The sequence below is a fragment of the Thamnophis sirtalis genome, unplaced genomic scaffold, assembly GCF_051295495.1.
Source record: "Thamnophis sirtalis isolate CommonGarterSnake01/CBP01778 unplaced genomic scaffold, rThaSir2_p1.2 scaffold_1, whole genome shotgun sequence".
Classification (NCBI taxonomy): domain Eukaryota; kingdom Metazoa; phylum Chordata; class Lepidosauria; order Squamata; family Natricidae; genus Thamnophis; species Thamnophis sirtalis.
The window spans coordinates 171,527,322-171,550,786 of NW_028261381.1; the positions used below are offsets into that span (position 1 = coordinate 171,527,322).

At 47.1% G+C, this 23,465-nt stretch overlaps 1 protein-coding gene across 1 annotated transcript in view; it reads left to right on the forward strand.

Annotated features, from left to right (window-relative positions):
• Window positions 1–12,290, forward strand: part of POLRMT (RNA polymerase mitochondrial) — a 69,587-nt gene extending 57,297 nt beyond the window's left edge. The window contains exons 20-21 of the mRNA XM_087703299.1: window positions 3,115–3,209; window positions 11,682–12,290. Coding sequence (XP_087559425.1) covers window positions 3,115–3,209; window positions 11,682–11,731 — 145 coding nt within the window. The 3' untranslated portion in view covers window positions 11,732–12,290. The remainder of the gene's footprint in view (window positions 1–3,114; window positions 3,210–11,681) is intronic.
• Window positions 12,291–23,465: the final 11,175 nt, after the last annotated feature.

Sequence of the window (23,465 nt, forward strand, 5' to 3'; positions counted from 1 at the left end):
CGATCCAGAGATCTGCTATCGGCTACAGAGGCCTTCAGGTACGTCTTCATCCGTCTAGGCCAGCAAGGCTTTCCTGAAGGCCTTTTCAGTCGATAACAGAGCTCTAGATCGATCCAGAGATCTGCTATCGGCTACAGAGGCCTTCAGGTACGTCTTCATCCGTCTAGGCCAGCAAGGCTTTCCTGAAGGCCTTTTCAGTCGATAACAGAGCTCTAGGTCGATCCAGAGATCTGCTATCGGCTACAGAGGCCTTCAGGTACGTCTTCATCCGTCTAGGCCAGCAAGGCTTTCCTGAAGGCCTCTTCAGTCGATAACAGAGCTCCAGGTCGATCCAGAGATCTGCTATCGGCTACAGAGGCCTTCAGGTACGTCTTCATCCGTCTAGGCCAGCAAGGCTTTCCTGAAGGCCTCTTCAGTCGATAACAGAGCTCCAGATCGATCCAGAGATCTGCTATCGGCTACAGAGGCCTTCAGGTACGTCTTCATCCGTCTAGGCCAGCAAGGCTTTCCTGAAGGCCTCTTCAGTCGATAACAGAGCTCCAGATCGATCCAGAGATCTGCTATCGGCTACAGAGGCCTTCAGGTACGTCTTCATCCGTCTAGGCCAGCAAGGCTTTCCTGAAGGCCTCTTCAGTCGATAACAGAGCTCCAGATCGATCCAGAGATCTGCTATCGGCTACAGAGGCCTTCAGGTACGTCTTCATCCGTCTAGGCCAGCAAGGCTTTCCTGAAGGCCTCTTCAGTCGATAACAGAGCTCCAGATCGATCCAGAGATCTGCTATCGGCTACAGAGGCCTTCAGGTACGTCTTCATCCGTCTAGGCCAGCAAGGCTTTCCTGAAGGCCTCTTCAGTCGATAACAGAGCTCCAGATCGATCCAGAGATCTGCTATCGGCTACAGAGGCCTTCAGGTACGTCTTCATCCGTCTAGGCCAGCAAGGCTTTCCTGAAGGCCTCTTCAGTCGATAACAGAGCTCCAGATCGATCCAGAGATCTGCTATCGGCTACAGAGGCCTTCAGGTACGTCTTCATCCGTCTAGGCCAGCAAGGCTTTCCTGAAGGCCTCTTCAGTCGATAACAGAGCTCCAGGTCGATCCAGAGATCTGCTATCGGCTACAGAGGCCTTCAGGTACGTCTTCATCCGTCTAGGCCAGCAAGGCTTTCCTGAAGGCCTCTTCAGTCGATAACAGAGCTCCAGATCGATCCAGAGATCTGCTATCGGCTACAGAGGCCTTCAGGTACGTCTTCATCCGTCTAGGCCAGCAAGGCTTTCCTGAAGGCCTCTTCAGTCGATAACAGAGCTCCAGATCGATCCAGAGATCTGCTATCGGCTACAGAGGCCTTCAGGTACGTCTTCATCCGTCTAGGCCAGCAAGGCTTTCCTGAAGGCCTCTTCAGTCGATAACAGAGCTCCAGATCGATCCAGAGATCTGCTATCGGCTACAGAGGCCTTCAGGTACGTCTTCATCCGTCTAGGCCAGCAAGGCTTTCCTGAAGGCCTCTTCAGTCGATAACAGAGCTCCAGATCGATCCAGAGATCTGCTATCGGCTACAGAGGCCTTCAGGTACGTCTTCATCCGTCTAGGCCAGCAAGGCTTTCCTGAAGGCCTCTTCAGTCGATAACAGAGCTCCAGATCGATCCAGAGATCTGCTATCGGCTACAGAGGCCTTCAGGTACGTCTTCATCCGTCTAGGCCAGCAAGGCTTTCCTGAAGGCCTCTTCAGTCGATAACAGAGCTCCAGGTCGATCCAGAGATCTGCTATCGGCTACAGAGGCCTTCAGGTACGTCTTCATCCATCTAGGCCAGCAAGGCTTTCCTGAAGGCCTCTTCAGTCGATAACAGAGCTCCAGATCGATCCAGAGATCTGCTATCGGCTACAGAGGCCTTCAGGTACGTCTTCATCCCTCTAGGCCAGCAAGGCTTTCCTGAAGGCCTCTTCAGTCGATAACAGAGCTCCAGGTCGATCCAGAGATCTGCTATCGGCTACAGAGGCCTTCAGGTACGTCTTCATCCATCTAGGCCAGCAAGGCTTTCTTGAAGGCCTCTCCAGATCGATCCAGAGATCTGCTATCGGCTACAGAGGCCTTCAGGTACGTCTTCATCTGTCTAGGCCAGCAAGGCTTTCCTGAAGGCCTCTTCAGTCAATAACAGAGCTCCAGATTGAGAGGCCTTCAGGAAAGCCTGCAGAAGAAATAGGCCAAGGTGTGTGAAGCCTGGCTGCAAACTGTCCGAAGGTAAGTAGTAGGGCAGCTCCACACACCACCACCCCCATCCAGTGGTGGGTTTCAACTCCTGTTACAACTGGTATGCTGCAACGGGAGCCGGGCATGCACCTCGGGCACGCACACTGCGCACACATGCACACCCACCACCTGCAATGCTCTAGCTGCTCAGCCACGCATTGCACAGGCGCTGTGCGTGCATGCGCAGATGGCCCGTTTCCTTCAAATACAGATAAGGAACGAGGGCAGGCAGGCCCTCCAAAGCACCGTTCCAGTACGGTGGCTGCTGCTTCCGGCAGGGACCAGTCCGCACATACCGGGGCATACCGCCTGCAACCCACCACTGCTCCCATCCCTACCCTAGCTTAATTTTTACCTCTGCACCCTGGAGCAGCCGGGATCTTAATTAGGGCTCATTTTGGGTGCACATGAGGAACAGGCCATGCCACGCGTGCCAGGCAATCTAGCTCCACGGGCCACTTTGGGCACGCATGCCCCAGATTCGCCATCAAGGAGCTAGGGCTTACTTCCCTGATTAGGTCGAATTTTAGGGGAAACAGGTAGTCCTCCACTTACGACAGGTGACTTAGCAACCGTTCGAAGTGGCGACTTACCTATAAAAAGGGATTTACGGCGTAAGGATGAGGGTCTGAGAACTGGACTCCACAGCTCACTCTTGCAGCCACATTTCGGGTGTTTGGCAACACCACCGATTTACGGCTGTTGCACTGTCCTGCGGTTCAAGCAACTGTGTTTGGTGAAGTTTCTGCTGAAAGGATTGGGCCCAAACTGCTGTTTTTAGGTTTGATGGGAACCGATTTTACCCATGAGGTTGAGGGAAAATGGCCTTGAGCTCCTCTTTGCTTGACTTGTTCCCTTTCTCTCCCAAAGGATACCTGAAGGCGAGCTAAAGAAAAAGAATCAGCGAGCTGTCCAGGCCAGGATCCAGGAGCTGAAAGATTTACTGCCTAAAATTCCCAAGAAAGGTAAGACTCAAAAGCCCCTTGATTTGTGAGACCAGGTACCGTATTTTTCGGAGTATAGGACGCACCTTTTTCCTTCAAAAAAGAGGCTGAAAATCTGGGTGCGTCTTATACACTGAATACGGCATTATTTTGCCTCCAGAAACCCCACCCCCTTCACCAAAATGGCCGTACTTAGCTTTTAGAAGGCTTTCAGAGAGCTCCTGAGGGCTGGGGAGGGCAGAAATAAGCAAAAAATAGCCCATTTTTGCCCTCCCAGCCCCCAGCAGTGCTTTATAAGCTTCCTAAAGGCTATCCATGCCCTTTTTTTTGACAGAAAAAGGGCCATTTTTGCTCGTTTTGCCCCCCCCCCCAGGAGCACTCTGCAAGCCTCCTAAAGGCTATTCATGCCCCATTTTTGGGGGGGGGAACTGGCCCGTTTTTGCAAAAAATGGGCCGTTTTGGGGAGGTTTGCAGAGTGCAAACACTTTAAAAAAATTTTCCTCTTCAAAACCTTCCTGCGTCTTATACTCTGGTGCATCTTATACTCCGAAAAATACAGTATTTAGGAGATTGTAAGGGAAGGCTGTGCAAATCCTCGATGGATGCCCCTGCTTAATTGTTTTAAAGATGAAAATTTTACCAGTCGAAGGCAATATTTGTAGCTCAGGGTTGAAATGAGGGGTGCTTGGTGCTCTCTGAGCTTCCTTGTTACTGTTCTGACTGAGGCTTCCAAAAAGCATGAAGCAAACTCCTTGTCCTGACAAAAAAACCCTTTTATTAATTGACTGTGAATTCTCCTCATTCACAGCCAGCAAAGTTTTTCAAGGGAGGATTTACGGTCACAGACCTTCTCTGGCTTGGAGAGCTGCCAGGCCAGATATCTGCAGAATTTGTCTCCTACTTGTCTCCTGCAAACTCCACTCCCCTTTCGCTCCTCTCTTATTTCCTCTGGGAAGGGCCATTCATCGTCCACCTGTGGCCTTATTTCCAGGTCGACCCCTGTTCTTTAGCTGTTCCCTTCCTCTGGCCACTCTGTACATGCACACACTGGGAACAGGCTCCAGCTGTTCCTCTGCCTCACTGATGTCTGCCTGTGAAGGCAGCTGATAACTGTCAGAGGGCTCCTGCCCCCTCTCTGCCTCTGACACAGAGCCCTCATCAGAGCCTTCCCCAGACTCCAGGACTGGCCCATGTTCCTCCCCAACCTCCTCACTGTCTGCTAGCGGGCCACAACACAGCCCACTTGTTAATCTTATCTGCTTCTCCTCTTCTCTCACCGACAGTCTGTGGTCCTGCTTTGACAGGGATGTCACACACAGCAACACTCAAATCATTTCCATACTGCCTAGAGCAAGGGTCTCCAACCTGGGCAACTTTATGACTGGTGGACTTCAACTCCCAGAATGCCCTGGCTGAGGAATTCTGGGAGTTGAAGTCCACAAGTCATAAAGTTGCCCAGGTTGGCGACTTCTGGCCTAGAGAACATTCAAATAAGAGAAGGCAGAGCCTGCATCTGTATAATGGGCCAAAGCTACGCTGAAAAAGTGCCTCATGGCCGTTTTTCACACTTACGACCGTTGCATCATCTCCATGGCCATACGATCAAAATTCGAATGGTTGGCAAGTGACTCGTGACGGTTGCACTGTCCTGAGGTCATGGGATCCCCTTTTGTGACCTTTTGACAAAGTCAGTGAGGAAGCCGGATTCACTTAACACTAAACGAATGGTCGTAAGTCAAGGACAGCCTCTGCTGATAATCCTCGACTTACAACAGTTCATTTAGTGATGGTTAGAAGTTAGGCCGCCGAAAAAGTGACTTGTGACCATTTTCCATGCTTCTGATTCTCACCGTCAAAACTCAAGACGCTTGGCAACCGACTCATATTTATGACGGTTGCAGTGTCCGGGGGGGGGGTTGTTACGCAATCCCGTTTTGTGGCAGTGGGGAAGCCGGGTTCACTTAACAACCACCTCATTAACTTAAGAACTGCAGTGATTCACTTAACAACTGCAGCGAGACGGGTCGTCAGCTGGGGCCCAAAATTCACGTAAACAGGAAAATTTGGACTCCGTTTTGGTCGTAAGTCGAGGACTCCCTGTATGGGAATATCAGGGGTCACGTCCTTTCAAGCGAATGCGATGCACTTTTGTTAATTTCTTTTGCAAATGTTCGTTTGGGGAGTTGATGGCGTTTTAGGAGTAGGTGGGGGTGTCAAAAGCCAGGTGATTGACGTCCCGTAGTGGCCAAGATTGATGAAAATTGACAGCACTCTGTTCTCAATTGTTTTGCGGTACAACATGCGTAAGAAGCTGTTTCTTAAGCCTATAATAGCCTTACCACTGAACAGACTCCGCAGCCAGCTGTGCTCACATGCGCAACGCCTCCCCCTCTTACAGCCCCACCCCCACCCCAATGTTAACCGTGACTCGAATCATGTTCCTCCCCAGCTGTACAATAGCAAGATTCAGCCTGGTGACGCGGTGAGTCATTGGCTTAACCTCCAGTTGCTAAATTCCTTGGTCCAAGCAGCCCCATTGGCTTCTTCCAGGCATTAAAGACTGAAGCGATTGCATTGTTCTAGTAGAAGTTGCCTGAACGCACACAACCAGGGCCCTTGGGCTGATATTTGTTTTAGAAGAGAATAGAGCTGGAAGGGACCCTGGGGGTCTTCTAGTCCAGCCCCCTGCTCAAGCCGGAGAACCTATACCATTTCAGAAAAGTGACTGTCCGGTCTCTTCGTAAAAACCTCCAGGGATGGAGAACCAGGAGTGGGTTGCTGTCGGCGTTACTGCCAGTTTTCAACATGCGTGTGTGCCTGACACGCACCGCGCATGCATGCACTTTTCTATGTCAATTGTCCTGCGCTTGTGCGCAGAACAATTTACAGTGAACTTCACATGCGCAGTCACTAAAATTCAAAATGGCGGCATCCAAGCGACCGTGAGGGAACCGGTTCGGAAGCATGTTAGGCCTGGGTCGCTGCCGGTTCCGCGACCCACGCCTGAATTCCGCTACCAGTTCAGCCGAACCGGGCCGAACCAGCAGCAACCCACCTCTCTGGAGAACGCACAAAATCTCGAGGCTGGTAGTTCCACTGGTTAATTGTCCTCACTGTTAGGAAGTTTCTCCTTAATTCCTCTTCTTGATTAGTTTCCAGCCATTGTACACTAATTACTATAACAACTATACTTCGTATACTCCATTGCTATTCAGAGACTTACAATACTGCACCCTGCAGCAGGGGTGTCGAACTGGTTTTCTTTGAGGGCCAGATCAGCGTTATAGCAATAGCAGTTAGACTTATATACCGCTTCATAGGGCTTTCAGCCCTCTCTAAGCGGTTTACAGAGTCAGTCTGGGTCCTCATTTCACCCACCTCGGAAGGATGGAAGGCTGAGTCAACCTTGAGCCGGTGAGATTTGAACCGCTGAACTGCAGATAACAGTCAGCTGAAGTGGCCTGCAGTACTGCACCCTAACCACTGCGCCACCTCGGCTCTTTTTATAGATCTCCTCTGTGGGCCAGAAAGGAGGGGCGGGTGAGATGGGATGGACGCCTTCTGCAGCACCCCAGACAGCCTACATGTGGGTGGGGCCACACACGGCCCTCACGCACCCTGTTTTGGCCGGCAGAGTGCTGCAGGAGTCCGCCCAGGCCAAAAACGGGAGGTGGGGGGCTGCATGCAGCCCACCTGCGCCCTGTTTTGGCTGCCAGAGGCACTGCGGACCAATCCTTTGCTATTTCCACACCCACCCCATGGGCCAGATTTAGGTACCCTGCAGGCCAGATCCAATCTGCGAGCCTTGAGTTTGACACCCCTGCTCTACACAACTTACAACAGTTTGTTTAGGGAGCGGTCAAAGTTAGAGCGGCACTGAAAAATGCTACTTTACGACCTTGGCAGCATTCCCAGGATCACGTCATCAAAATTTCAAACGCTTGGCAACTGGTTCATACTTATGACGGTTGCAGTGTCCCTGTTTTTTTTGGGGGGGGGGGGTTGTCATGCGACCAACTTCTGATTTGCTTAACAACCAGATTACTTACTTATCAGGTGCAATCATTCACCTAACAACTGTGTGAAGGAAAGTCGTAAAAGGGGGCAAAACTCACTTAACCAACGTCTCACTTGACAAAACATATATTTTGGGCTCAATTTTGATCGTAAGTCGAGGACTGCCCGCGTTACATAACAGCGATTTCTTCTGACAAACCAACTGTTCTGCCTGAATTCCTCTCCCTGGAATGTCCTCTTGCCTTCCTCTTCCCTGTTCCTGGCCAGCCTGTGGAATATTTGCAACTTTCCACGTCTTGCTTTTTTATGCTTGCTTTTTTCCCGGCTGTGTCTCTCTCTCTACCTCTTTTTCTTCTGCAGCGTTCACTCCCTTTCAAAGGGAAAAAAAAATGCTTCCTTTTTACTCGGCTGCTTCCTCTGATTTGCCGGTGGCTACAAAGCTTCCAAACCACATGGGGCTCCTGCAGGCCGCTGCTCCCACACCTGTGTCAAGGTTGCAGCTTTACTGGCGATTCTGTCGGGCTGACCCTGGGAAAAGGCTCGGATGAGAAGAGGGCGGGGGGAATGAGGGAGGCAGTACAAGGCGCTGGACATTTTCTCAGCCGCCTGCTCCATCCAAATACCTCACCCTCCCATATTTTTTTAAAATTTTATTTATTTATTTGAAAAAAATATTTTTATTTGATATTTTATTTTATTCTCTGCGTTTGGGGAGGTGTATCACTTTTATTATTATTATACAATTGTATCACAGCGGCCAGTTGTTTCGCCGGATTTGGCATTGGTTACTAGTCGGGCCCCACCCAGAGGCCTAGGACGTCATAACGTATTTTCGTAATATGCGTGCAGATCCAAGCAGTGCGGAATTATCACTGCTGGTTTGTGCCATAGTCGTTGAATTTCGATTTTTAAGTCCTGGTATCTTGCGATTTTTTCATGTTCCTTCTCGGCGACCCTGCTATCACCTGGTATTGCGATGTCTATGATTGTGACCTTATTTTTCTCAACCAGTGTGATGTCTGGTGTATTATGCGCCAGTATTTTGTCGGTTTGTATACGGAAATCCCACAAGATCTTGACCATCTGATTTTCGGTGACTTTTTCAGGCTGATGTTCCCACCAGTTTTTTGCTGTTTTGATATTATAATTTTTGCACAAATTCCAATGGATCATTTGTGCTACTGAATTGTGCCGCAATTTATAATCAGTCTGCGTGATTTTTTACAGCAGCTGAGTATGTGATCAACAGTTTCATCAGCTTCTTTGCAAAGTCTGCATTTGGCAGACTTATTATTATTATTATTATTATTATTATTATTATTATTATTATTATTATTATTATTATTATTACACAATTGTATCACAGCGGCCAGTTGTTTCGCCGGATTTGGCATTGGTTACTAGTCGGGCCCCACCCAGGGGCCTAGGACGTCGTAACGTATTTTCGTAATATACGTGCAGATCCAAGCAGTGCGGCTTTTTGCATTTGACTGATGGTGATTTTGTCAATTTTTAACTGTTTTAAATGTAATTCCAGTGCTTTTGGAATAGCACCCAGTGTGCCAATTACCACTGGAATTACCACTGCTGGTTTGTGCCATAGTCGTTGAATTTCGATTTTTAAGTCCTGGTATCTTGCGATTTTTTCATGTTCCTTCTCAGCGACCCTGCTATCACCTGGTATTGCGATGTCTATGATTGTGACCTTATTTTTCTCAACCAGTGTGATTTCTGGTGTATTATGTGCCAGTATTTTGTCGGTTTGTATACGGAAATCCCACAAGATCTTGACCATCTGATTTTCGGTGACTTTTTCAGGCTGATGTTCCCACCAGTTTTTTGCTGTTTTGATATTATAATTTTTGCACAAATTCCAATGGATCATTTGTGGTTTATTATTAATTATTAATTTATTAATAATGGATTATTATTATTATTATTATTATTATTATTATTTCAAATAAACCAGGGGGCATACCTAATATTCCTTCCTCCTGTTCATTTCTCTTCAACAACCCAAAGTCACCCAGCCAACTTTCAGGCCTAGGGCAGAACTAGAACTCCCAGTCTCCTGGTGATTGGCCCAAAGTCACCCAGCTAACGTTCTTGCCTAAGGTGGGACTAGAACTCACTGTCTCCTGGTGATTTGCCCAATCTCATCTATCCAACTTTCTTGCCTAAGGTGGGACTAGAACTCACTATCTCCTGGTGATTGTCCAACGTCACCCAGCTTTCATACCTAAGATGGGACTAGAACTCACTGTTTCCTGGTGATTTGCCCAATCTCATCTATCCAGCTTTCATACCTAAGGTGGGACTAGAACTCACTGTCTCCTGGTGATTGCCCAATGTCACCCAGCTTTCTTGCCTAAGGTGGGACTAGAACTCACTGTCTCCTGGTGATTGTCCAACATCATCCAGCTTTCATACCTAAGGTGGGACTAGAACTCACTGTTTCCTGGTGATTTGCCCAATCTCATCTATCCAGCTTTCATACCTAAGGTGGGACTAGAACTCACTGTCTCCTGGTGATTGCCCAATGTCACCCAGCTTTCTTGCCTAAGGTGGGACTAGAACTCACTGTCTCCTGGTGATTGTCCAACATCATCCAGCTTTCATACCTAAGGTGGGACTAGAACTCACTGTTTCCTGGTGATTTGCCCAATCTCATCTATCCAGCTTTCTTGCCTAAGGTGGGACTAGAACTCACTGTCTCCTGGTGATTGCCCAATGTCACCCAGCTTTCTTGCCTAAAGCAGGACTAGAACTCACCGTCTCCTGGTTTCTAGGCCATCCCCAAATTTTCATTCAAGCTCTTTGCCCATCAAGCCTAAGAAAAATAATACTGGCTCCATTTTCATGTTTATTTTAAGCATCTATGGAATCAGGATAAAGCTGTTATCCCAATATTTCTCTTTTTGAAAGAGAAACGGTGCCCGTTCTACAACCCTTCGCTTGCGTTGCACTTGATCTCAGCAAAGCATCTCGGTTCACCTGGGCACCAAACTCCTTCGGTTTGGGCCTGATGCCGTATGATTTACCGGTTTTACCAACCAACCAGCCACACGCCATGCTGCTCTTGCTTGCGTTCGCTGCAAACCTGCTTTTGGCAAAAAAAACTGCTCCTCGGGGTGTTCCGAGGACCATCTCCCCCAGCCCATTCTGTGGCATTAAAGCAAACGACAGGGGCCTCGTGGTTTGAAAGACAATATCGGTGCCCTCCCAAGCACATCCTGTGAGGTCCTAGGGGTGCCCCTGTTGGCAGACATGTGCCCACCTGCGGAGAGAATCCATGGCTCACAGCTACAATCTGTCACTTCCTCTTTTTTTTTTTTTGTCCCTGTTGGACTCAAAGCTGAGACTCTTCAGTAGCTTTCCCCACTCCAGGCCTTGAAGTTCAAATGAACATCCTCTTTAGTGTTCATCTTAGGGTATCTTTATGTTAAGCAAAGAAAAAAATGGAAAATCCCAGGCGCTTTTTCAAGCGAAGGAATTTGATTAAAAAGCCTGAGCTCTCAAAAGCTGATTTAAATTTTATCTTGCAGGTCGTCCTTTGATCGCAGTTGAACTCCACATTTCCATTGCTAAGCAAGGCAGCTGTTAAGTGAGCTTTGCCCCGTTTTACGACCTTCCTTGCCACATTGCTAAGCGAATCACTGCAGCTGCTAAAAGACAGTTGTTAAGTGAGTCAGGCTTCCCTATTGACTTGGTCAGAAGGTCACAAAAGGTGATCCCACCACCCCAAGACAGTGCAACCATCATGACTCACTGGTCGTATGGCCATGGAGATGATGCAATGGTCATAAGTGCGAAAGACGGTCATAAGTTACTTTTTCAGTGCCCTTGTAACTTCAAACAGTCACTAAATGAAGTGCTGCAAGCCTGTATGGGCCAGATTATCCATTTCCACTGTTAATTAAACTACAAATGGTTCCCAACTTACCACTGTAATTGATCCCAGAATTGCAGTGATGTCATGTTGGTCATTAAGCAGATCACCCCGTTTTTGTGTCCACCTTTACAAGCTTTTTTTGCAGCAGTCATTAAGCAAAGATGTTCACCAACCAGCATACCATATTTTTGGGAGTATAAGACGCACAATTTCCCCTCAAAAAAGGGGCTGAAAATCTGGGTGCGTCTTATACACTGAATACAGCATTTTCTACTTCCCGAAAACCTCGTCCCCTTCACCAAAATGGCCCTGCATAGCCTTTAGAAGACTTGCCGAGTGCTCCTGGAGGCTGGGGAGGGCAGAAATGAGCAAAAAACAGCACTCTACAAGCCTCCTAAAGGCTATTCATGCCGGTTTTTTTTTAAAAGGGCCCATTTTTGCAAAAAAAATGTGCCGTTTTGGGGAGGTCTGCAGAGTGCAAAAACTTGTATTTTTAAATTTGCCTCTTCAAAACCTTGGTGTGTCTTATACTCTGAAAAATACGGTACCTTCTTTTTCCTGATCTCTCCGTTTCTCCCCATCAGGCGATTTCAAATTAAAGAAGGTGAAGAAATCGATTTACTTTTTCAACTGATCCGGCAAGATCGTCCTCTTTCTCCTGATCTTCTGCATTCGGACTTGGACCCGGCCGGGGTATCCGGCGGACCGGCATAAGGAGCAGTTTCCCGTTTCTCTCCAGTCTCCTTGAACGGGACTGAAAACGGGACTGAAAACCTACTTGGTTCTTTAAATCTGGTCCCTCCCTCTGTGCTTCTGGAGGGAGTCAGGCTGACAAGGAATTCCTCCCCTCCCTCCCCCGGAGGAGGCAGAATCGCATCACCCCCAAAACCTGGGTTTTTAGAGAGGAATGAGGTAATTGTGTCTAAGGGTACAAACAGCATGTTTCTCCCTAAATTGTCTGGAGAAAGGCTGGGCTTTCAGTTCTCTTCTGGAAGGGGGGAAAAAAGGTTCATATTCGTTTTCACCCTTGGGTTACCGAATCCACCAAGACTGCGTTCTTCCTCTCCCCCCCCTTTTTTGAAATTTTTATGCACTTTGTTCCTGTTGAGGGAGCTGGATTTGCCAGCCGTCCGCCCCTCCATCCCGGTAATTCCCTCTGGCAGTTGCAAATAAAGTAAATATTTGAAATTTAAGCTGAGTTTTTCGATCGTTTTGCTACAAAGGGTCGTGTAAGCTTAAAGAAAAAGTCTTTGGCTGCAAAATGCTGGTTACCACGATGCAAAAAAAGAAAAAGAAAAAAAGATGCAGAGGCCTAGAAAAATGTGCAAAGAAGAGCAACAAAGATGATGAGGGCTCTGGAGGCTAAATCACATCATGAACGGTGGTGGGAGATAAGTCTATCTGCTTATCAAAGGGGAAGATTAGAGGCGACACGTTAACTGTCTTCCATTACTTGAGAGTCCAAAAGGTGCTTTTTTTTTGGGAGGCAACTGGACTTCCTTGTTTTTTCTTTGAAGATGTTTTGCTTCTCATCCAAGAAGCTTCTTCAGCTCTGACTGGACAATGGGGGAATGGAAGGATTTATAATATTCCTTGCAGTCATCTGGTCATTGGTATCCATTTTGAGAGTCGTTGAAGCTGCTTGGAGGTTTCTCTGTATCCTTAGGGTCACCTGAGTGGTGCAAAATGGTTCCTGCATTCTGCATTTTTTTCCTCTGGAAAGCCATTCCTTCTCCCACACCAGGGTGTTCATCCCAAATTGTAGAGCTAAAAGCCCGTAGAGATTCTCTGTCATCCAGGTCAAAAGCACCTGTGGGACAACCCTGACTTGGATGACTGAGAATCTCTACATACCAGTACTTGAGGAGTTTTCACAAAGAAGAGGGCGTCAAACTTGTTCTCCGAAGCAGCTGAGGACAGGACAAGAAGTAAAGAGATATCCAACTTAGAACTAAGGAAAAAATTCACGTCGGCGAGAAGATTCAACCAGTGGAATGGCTTGTGACCAAAAGTTGCGGATGCTCCATCACTGGAGGTTTTCAAAAAGAGACTGGAGAGCCATTTGTCCGGAATGGTATCTCGGTAGACTTTGAAATTAAGCAGTTTTGGATTCTATTTTTATTTATCATCATCATCTTTTAATCCTTTACGGGGATGAAGCCTGGGCAACTGAGCGGAGTATTTAGTGGCCGGATGCCTTTCCCTGTTGCCAGTGAGCGATCACATTCAGCAGATATATATTCTCATCGGGCCCAGAGAGGGAAATACCGGCCTCTGCCTAGGATCGAACTCACAGCTTCCCGATTGTGAGGCAACAGCTTCACCTCTAGGCTACCCCTCTACTCCTTCCGTTTTTATTTAGGATGGGGAATTTTGTTACTGTGGTTTCTCGCCCCTACATTCTCACTACCTGTCAATGTTTTGATTCAGCCGGGTCTAAATTTAGAATGCATCTGTTTAAAGGAAACGCCCGTTTGTTTGGGGAAATGAAATGATTTGAATGAGCATATCTTTCATACCATAATTAGATTTTACATGCAATTTCCCCCCCCCCTAAAAAAATCCAGCTGCTGCTGCATCAGTGAAGGCTTCTCCATTGGCTTCCTCTACAGCTTAAAAGCAATTTAATTACTTATACAAGCTCAGCTTCCTAATACCGTTATACTCTCTATCTCTGCCAGTTGCTCAAATTCCTACAGCGTGACCAAAAATAAAATAAAACCAAGGTGGGGAGGGGAGATGGAGTAGCTATTTGCAGCTCGTTTATGATTTTTTTTAAAAAAAACCTGATCGAGCTTTTTGACTCCCCGAAGAGAATCTGAAAGGCAATCAGCCAATGTAAGAACTACGGTAATCTAAGAATCAATTGGATTGAGAGGGAGTCAAGCTATTCTCCAAAGCACCTGAAGGCAGAACAAGAAGCAATGGATGGAAATTAATCAAGGAGAGATTCAACCTAGAACGGAGGAGAAATTTCCTGTTCTGGAGAACAATTAATCAGTGGAACAACTTGCCTCCAGAAATTATGGTTGCTCCAACAACAGAGATTTGTAAGAAGAGAAAGGACAGCTGCTTGTCTGGAATGACACAGGGTTACCTGCTTGAGCAAGGGGTTAGACTAGAAGACCTCCAAGGTCCTTTCTAGCTGTTGTTCTGTATTCGAGGCAATCAATTTCTCCTACCGCACAGAATCGTTATAGAGATAGGTGTGGGAAGAAGAGGATAGAAAATACTATCTGTTTACCACCAGGAGTTTCTAGCAGCAATGACCAGGTGAAAATTGAACGATTAAAAATACATGCTGTTGATGCGGCTATGTAAAGATTTATTGGCACTGTATATTATTAATGCATTGATCTAGCCCTATAAAATACATATAAATACATTGCTTTAAAGGCACTTGTCTCAAATCTTAGGTCTTAGCAGATGAGATTTCTGGGGGATTCATAAATGTAATACAGAAAAGAAACAAGGTCCCACTCGTCATCTTCAGGCTGGTGCCTTCGGCTTCGTGCCGGTGCGAGCAAAGCGCGATCAGAGCTGCCGTCCCTCTATAAATATTGGTGGGGGGGTGTGGAGTGCTGGCCTTGTTGCTGTAAGCGGATTGGTTGGCTGTGTTGTAACATCTTGATTAGTTGATGGAGTTGATGTTTGCTAATCAAGACACTCCACACACCCCCACCAATATTTATAGAGGGACAGCAGCTCCGATCGCATTTTGCTCGCACAGGCACGAAGCCGAAGGCACCAGCCTGAAGATGGCGAGTGAGACCTCGCCGAAACGTTGCCAAGACAATCTCAATCTTAACATGGGAAAAGACCCGAATACAACAAGACCAGCATACCTACACCCGTGAAAATCTACGAATATATATACAGACACACATACACAGTGTATATATGTTTGTGTGCGTGTGTGCGTGCGTGCATGCATGAATGTAAAGAGAATTTATTATTTCAGAGCTAGTTTAAAGCAAAGCATTCAATTGTCTTACTGAAGAGGGGGTAAAGCCCTTTGTTTCTCAACGTTAGCAATTTTAAGATAGGTGGACTTCAGTGGTGGGATTCCAATAATTTAACAACCGGTTCTCTGCCCTAATGACCAGCTGGGTAGGCGTGGCTCAGTGGTCTTGTGACTGGGTGGGCGTGGCCAACTCAACGTCGCTCAGGTTGATGGGCGCTTCACCTTAGCTGTCATAATGTAATTTTCAGTGGTGTGGTTAACCGGAGAGGCAGTTTCTGTAAGCAGGGCAATAGAGATGAGGCTAGAAACAACACCAGAATGTTTCCTTCCTGCCTTCCTTACAGGATTAGCCCTGTAAAGTGGGGGAAAAACAATCGGAGATTTCTTCCAACAACCGGTTCTCCGAACTGCTTAGAAAGTTAACAACCGTTTCTCCCGACTAGGCGCGAACTGGCTGAATCCCACCACTGGTAGACTTCAACTCCTAGAATTCCCCAGCCAGAATTCTGGGAGTTCAAATCCACCTACGTTAAAAGTGCCATGGTTGAGAAACACCGGGTTAAGAGTTTCCTTTTATAAGTCCAAGATCACAGCCGATTACTCACTCCTAGAGAGGCATGCAGGACTATCCGGGATGGTCAAAAAGATCCTGCTTTGGGGGTTGGATTAGATGACCTCGACGTTTCCTTCCTGTGGCTCCAAAACCATCAATCCCCTTTTAATTGCTTGCTGACGCTTGTGCTTCCTAAATGAAATCCTTGCAGATTCACCTCAGCGATGTCCTCTCCCCACCTCGCTCAGATACTGGCCCTCTCCGCATCGCCGACAAAAACAATCCGTTTCTCACTCACTCACACAGCCCCAGCCACGCTACCTCCCTTGTCATTCGCCTCATTATCCACTAGAAGCCCGAAGGAAGCATGCACGGGGGGGGGGGGGGGGAGGGAGACACTGCCCAAGGAAAGGCAGACAGTGGACGTGCCAAGGAAAGGAAAACAGATCCACTGCACTGCATATGCTGCTCGCAATTTAATGTGTCTTTTCCCACCCAGAAGGAGGCGTTATGGGAACCAGAGCCTGGTTAGCAATGGCTGTTTGGAAGTGAAATTAAGCCAGGGGGAAATCAAACTCTTAGTACAGCCTGGTAGAATTCACTGTCACAAAATGCAAGTTCGGAAGGGAGATAATCTAAAGAAAAACGAAGACAATTAAAGGCCTGGAGACAAAAACGTATGAAGAACGGTTGCAGGAACTGGGCATGGTCAGTCTCTAGAGAAAAGAAGGACTAGGGTTTTAAGGTTTTAATGAATATGATTAATCAATATGGCCAAGTGTCCGGATTTAAAATAAATTTAGGGAAAACAAAGATGCTAGTTAAAAATACGAACACTAAACAAAGGGAAGAATTAGAAGGAATGACAGGATGTGAAATAGTTAAAAAGGTTAAATATTTAGGAGTCTACATTTCAATCTCAAATGGGAAACTATAGAAGTATAATTATGAGCCACTATGGCGCAGTATACAGACAGTGATGAAAAATTGGGGAAAATTACAATTATCTTTGTTGGGAAGAATAGCAGCAGTGAAAATGAATGTTCTACCTAAATTTTTATTTCTTTTTCAAATGATACCAATACTTAAAAAAAGATGTGAATTTGCTAGAATGGCAGAAGGGCATTAATAAATTTGTATGGGCAGGGAAGAAGCCGAGAATAAAACTAAAAATAATGCAAGATGTGCATGAGAGGGGAGGTTGGAAATTTCCAAATTTAAAACTATATTATGAAGCAGTAGTTTTATTGGTAATTAGTATTTAGAGTATTTATTAATACTTATAGGCCGCCCTTTTCCCTGAGGGGACTCAGGGCGGCTTACATAAAATGAGGGGAGGGGGTATACAAACAATAAACACACACAATACATAAAAGTAAAATAATAAGCAACATTCATTCATCATTCGGGTGGGGGCAATTATCTTTGTCCCCAGGCCTGACGGGCTAGCCAGGTCTTGAGGGCTGTGCGGAAGGCCTGGACGGTGGTGAGGGTACGAATCTCCACGGGGAGATCGTTCCAAAGGGTCGGAGCTACTACTGAGAAGGCTCTCCTCCTTGTAGTTGCCAGTCGGCACTGACTGGCAGATGGAACTCGGAGGAGGCCTAATCTATGTAATCTAATTGGTCACAGGGAGGTAATTGGCAGGAGGCGGTCTCTCAAGTAGTGACTGGATTAACTTAACAGATGATAGAATACTTAATATCAAAGGGCATGATTTGGTATATGGTTGGCATGCTTACTTGCTATATGACAAAAAGGTAGATAAGAACTTTAAAAAGTCATATTTTAAGGAATGCTCTACTGCGGGTCTGGAAAAAATATCAATACAAAGAAGGACTAGGGGAGGGGGGGACATGACAGCAGTGTTCCAATATTTGAGAGGCTACTACAGAGAGGAAGGGGTCAACTTATGTTCCACAGCACCAGAAGGCAAGGCAAGAAACAATGGATGGAAACTAATCAAGGAGAGAAGCAACCTAAGCCGAAAGAGACATTTCCTGACAGTGACAATTATAAACCAGTGGAATGATTTGCCTTCTTGCCTCCAGAATTTGTGGGTGCTCCCAACACTGGAAAGGTGTTTTGTTTTTTTTGTAATAAGTTTTTATTTTATTTTATAGCATATAAAAAGTCCCGTGACCTGTCAAAAGCGCGTTCCACAAAAGCGCGGTCGACGAAATCGCGTATGTGACGTCATCACAACGCGACGAAAAAGATCGAAAAATTGAAATAATTAAATTACAGCAAGCCGATTTACATAAAGGTAAGGGTTAGGTTAAGGGTTAGGGTTAGGGTTAGGTTAAGGGTTAGGGTTAGAGCGTTAGCATTACGTTTAGCGTTAGGTTAAGGGTTAGCGTTAGGTTTTTCGTTACGTTAAGGGTTAGGTTTAGGGTTAGGTTAAGGGTTAGGGTTAGGGTTAGGTTTGGGGGGGTTAGGGGAAGGTTTTAGCTTTATTTTTACATTTTTCTATCTTTTTCATCGCGCTGTGATGACGTCACATACGTGCTTTCGTCGACCGCGATTTTGTCATCCGCGGTTTTGTGGTAGAACCAAAAAGTCCAACTTCAATTGAACAGTGTCTCTTGGCACAAATCGTTCTAGGAAGTAATAAAGTGCTTACAACAATATTCCTTGCATTCATATCAATTACACTAATATTAATAACAGTAATAATCACACTTTGTTTAACCAATTTAACACGCCTTCCTTGTATCACTGATCCTTTCATATATTTCCCCGTTTCTATCTCCTATTTTTGTCAGCTATAACACTACAGGTTTTTAAGAAGACCCTGGAGCTGTGATGGCGAGCCTATGCTGGAAGTGGCATGCTGAGCCATCTCTCCGGGCACACGAGTCGTCAGCCATTGCTCCTCTGGGTTCTGGTGCGCCGGTCAGCTGGTCTTCATGCGTATGGGAGAGCCGGGAACTGGAACAGCAGCCGCCTGGTGCGCATGAGGGCATCTGCTCTTCTGGTTTCCAGCTGGTCTTCGCTCGCGCACGCGCACCAGGAACCGGAAGACCAGGTGGCACATGTACGTGCCAGAAATCAGAAGAGTATTTGCCCGGTACACAAACACACACTCCCATTTCAGCATTCAGGGCCAAAAAGGTTCACCAACACTGCTCTGGACAGCTACCTGTCTGGAATTGTAGGGTCTCCCGAAGGAGCAGGGGGTTGGACTAGAAGACCTCCAAGGTCCCTTCCAGCTTTATTCCAATGTATTAATTAAAATCTTATATCCTGTCTGATCTGATCAGGCCTGAATTTGAACATAAGAGGTTGCTCTCTGGAATGGGAACTTTACGCCCACCTGCCTGGAATTAGCTAAATAAAAGTGAGGAGCCTGATCTTCAGAGCTGCCTATGGTTTGCAAGTCTTCTATACAGGTAGTCCTCTACTTATGACCACATTTAAGCCCCAAACTTTCATTGCTAAGCTACATTGTTGTTAAATGAGTGACACAAGATCCTGGGACAATGTCAATAAATACAGGCCAGTTGCCATGCACCCAAAATTGATTAACGCAGCTAATGTATTTTTCCTGGCAGCCAAAAGCCAACTATAAGTCCTCAACTTACAACCATTCATTTAGTGACCATTCAAAGTTACACTGAAAAAAAAGTGACTTACGGTATAACCAGTTTTCACACTTACAACAACACATATTGTGAATACAATATACAAAACCTGCAACCAATCTTGGGGAATAACCTCAATTGTCCTATCTGTAAAATAGGAATTAAAGCGGAGATAAGAGAAGACAATTCTGTGTGATTCTAAACATGGTAATATTTTGGGAAATATGTAAACAAGAGTAGAAACAATAATGAAAACCGACACTTTCCCAAAATATACCGTATTAGTGCCTTAAGGCTGACTTCCCTTTTCGTTCTTTTTACTTTAAAATGCAAAAATGACTTCCCATTTGCGTTTTAAATTTAGCTGAATTCGATCTTGGTTTTCGGAGTATTATGGGCTGTGACATTAACACAATTCTCATTTGTCCTCCCTGGGGCTGTCTAAATGAAGAGGAGGGAATCATTTTTCCCCCTCCTGGGGAGGAATTAGCCAAGGCCTAAAAAGTCCGCCACACTTTCTGAGTGCAAGGATGGTATATTCACTAAATTTGATCTGATGTTCATTTGCTCTCTGTGAACTTAATCTAATTTACCACCTTGCTATTTTGGGCACTGACTGTCCATTGGAGTTTCACTTTGGAAAAGGAAGAAAGAAGGAATGTATTCTCTGTCCCGAATCTTTCCTTAGTTTGGCTGTGGCGGTCCAAACATGGGTAATGCTTTAGGTTAATTGAACCAAGACGATCCTTTAGTACCTGAAGAAAAGTGTTTATTCCTAACTAGCTGGACACCCGTGCTTCACAACAAAACTATGTGATTGGGCTATGCAGGAGAAATTCAGTTCACAATCTGTTGGCTCAGTGGTGGTCGGTGATTGAAACATGTAAGGGACTATTGCTCCTGCCCCCTTGAGTCCGAAAGCAGTTCCATAGGTGGAAGGCGTACACATTTTGGTGAGGTACCAATGTTTAGTACTATAAGAAACTCCAGATCACTCCTGAGTGAAAGAGTGGAACATCTGCCAGTTTGAACTGAGGTAACGGAATGTGAGGCAACCAGCAGTTGGAACAGAATTCTTTTCAGATGGGGAGGGGAAGTAGAACTCCTTAGCATCAGTGTGTGTTTTACTGTATAAGAAATACTAATGATCTGATGTCATTTCTAAAAATCCTTTCTTAACGATCACCTAGAAGCCAAGAGGAACATACATGCCAAATTTCAAGTTTGTGGGCTTTATGGTTCTGGAGATTTTGTGATGAGTGAGGGGTAGTTGCAGCATTCCCATAGTCACATGACCCAAATCCATATGCTTATGATGGTTGCCGTGCCTTGGGGTCATGTAATCATGTTTTGTGACCTTCTGACAAAGTCAATGGGGGAAACCAGATTCACTTAACAGCTGTGTTATTAACGACTGCAGTGATTCACTTAACTGTGGCAAAAAAAAGTCATAATATGGGGCAAGTCCTTAAACAACTACCTTGCTTAGCAACAGAATTTTTGAGCTCAATTGTGGTCATAAGTCAAAGGCTAGTTTCATTTGAGGAAATTGTCTGTTTTTATTTTTCTTCTTTCCATTCTTTGTTGACATATTTCCACAAATATTATCACTTTTTAACCTTCACTTTTTCTTCTTCTGACTCGCTCCTTTTATCCCCGCAGTTTTATATCATTTATTTATTGATTCCTTTAACACATTTCTATAGCCATCCATCCTTCAGACCACTCCCAATCAAACCATTTTAACAACTGTAAAACACAATCCATTAAAACATAATTGTGTTGCCATCTGCTTTTCACTTCCTGCCTTTTTCCCCCCAGCAATTTCTTCCTGCTTCCAGTCCTTTCTGATGTTTTCCTGTTCTCCTTCAGAAGAGCCTCTGAAAACCTTGTCTGATACAAAGGTATGTGTGAATGAGAGCCTAGCAACCGTCATGCATCAGCCCCACAGAAGGAAAAGGGAGGTGGGAAGCATCTCATCCCGGGTTTTCTGAAAAGCAATACTCAAAGAGGGGAGAGGTGTTTTCAGACCCGGCAAAGATGCTGTAAATTGTAATTGTAAACCTCACAATAAAGCTAGAGAGAGTACTCCAGCTTTCTGCTTCTTGTCTGGACTACCTCAAAGGGCGGCCTGCCTTTGTGAGGTCATTGCGCAACTGCCTTTAATGTGACTGGGAATACCATTCAAGGCAGATGCTCCAACCCGGCATTTATATGTTTGCGTGTTTTGGTTTTTTTGCATTGTTCTTCTATTTCACGATCTTTTTATTGATTTGTTGCTGTTATTGATCACACATTGAGTGTGTGGGCCGAACAGGTGGCTTTATAAGTAGTTTCAATAAACAAACGAAGGAGGAGCCTCCCTGTATTTTTCCTCTCATCCTTTTTTTCCCCCTTCTCTTTGCTCAGGGATGCCCTTTTCTCCTTCTGGCACTTCCTCCCTGCCATTTCTTTTTCCCTCAACCTCCCCTGCCCCCCCCCTTCTTCCTCTTTCGGTTCTCTCGCTGTCCTTCGCATCTGCCTTTCCCTACTCTCAATCCTTTCCTCACTTTCTAAAGCTTCTTTCCCCGCCTATCCTCCATGCCTTCTTCTTTCCCTCGCAGCCATCACCCCTTCTGTCTTTCTCACCATTCCCCCCCCCCACTCCACACTCCCAGGGGAGGGGGGTGTCTTCCAAGAGATGCAGGCCTCAGTTCCCCTGCACTCCCACCCCCCCCATTCAGGCTGGGGCCAAAACTGGCCTCCCATGGATTAAAGCTCCTGCTGGGGCGAACCATGAGGAGGCGGGGGGGGGACGACGACACTGAGCTGGCCTCCCCCCAGGCTGCCATCTTTGACCTTCTCATGCTTTCCCCACCTCTTCCCCCTTCTCTCTGTGTCCTCCTTTCACTTTTACTTTTGCCCCCTCCCCTCCTTCCAACTCCCCCCTCTCTGCCCCCTCCTCCCTCCCCACCCTGCCCCTCCCATCTTTTCCCCTCATCCCCCCTCAGTTGCCCCCTCATCTCCCCTCCCTCAACTGCTTCTCTCCCTCCCCATTTCCTTCTTGCTTCTCCCTCTCTGCCCCCTCCCTCCCCCTCTTCTCACCTCCACTCTCACCTTTCCCCCCTCATCTCACCTCCTTTGCCCCCTCATCTCCCCTCCCTCAAGTGCTTCTCTCCTTTTCCCTCCTATCCCACCTTTTCCCTCTTATTCCCCTCATCTCCCCTTCCTCAAGTGCTTCTCTCCTTCCCCTCCCTCCCCCTCCTCCTCCTCTTTCCCCCCTCAGTTGACCCCTCATCTCCCCTCCCTCAAGCTTCTCCTCTTGACCTTTGACTCCACCCCTGCTTCTCCTCCACGTCCCTCCCTCCTGCTCCCCTTCCCTCCCACCTTTTCCCCTCATCCCCCTCAGTTGACCCCACATTTCCACTCCCTCATCTGCTTCTCTTCCTCCATTCTTTCCTTTCTACTCCTCCCTCTCTGCCCTCACTCTCCTCTCCCTTTCCCCTCTGACCCCCCTCAGTTGCCCCTTCCCCTCCCTCAAGCGCTTATCCCCTCCACCTTTGACTACCCTTCTCCTCCCCCTCCCTCCCCATCTCCTTTTCCCCCTCCTCCCCCCTCCCTCAAGTGCTTCTCTCCCTCCCCTCCCTTTCGTTCCTACTCCTCCCTCTCTGCCCTCACTCTCCTCTCCCTTTCCCCCCTCACCCCCTTCAGTTGCCCCTTCCCCTCCCTCAAGCGCTTCTCCCCTCGACCTTTGACTACCCCCTTCTCCTCCCCCTCCCTCCCCTTTCCCCCCTCCCCCTCCCTCAAGTGCTTCTCTCCCTCCCCTCTTTCCTTCCTACTCCTCCCTCTCTGCCCTCACTCTCCTCTCCCTTTCCCCCTCACCCCTCTGTTGCCCCTTCCCCTCCCTCAAGCGCTTCTCCCCTCCACCTTTGACTACCCCCTTCTCCTCCCCCTCCCTCCCCCCATCTCCCCTTTCCCCCCTCCTCCCCCTCCCTCAAGTGCTTCTCTCCCTCCCCTCCCTTTCCTTCCTACTCCTCCCTCTCTGTCCTCCCCCTCCTTTCCATTTTCCTCCTCCCCCCCTCAGTTGCCCCCTCCTCTCCCCTTCAGCAAGCGCTTCTCCCCTCGACCTTTGACTACCCTCCCCCCGCTTCTTCTCCCCCTCCCCCTGCTCCTCAGCCCCTCCCCTCCGGGCTGCTTGAGCTCCACCTCTGCCGCCGCCGCCGCCGCCGCCGCTGCCGCATCCCGACGCGCAACCGGCTGCTGGTGTCGGGGCGCCTTCAGGTCCAGC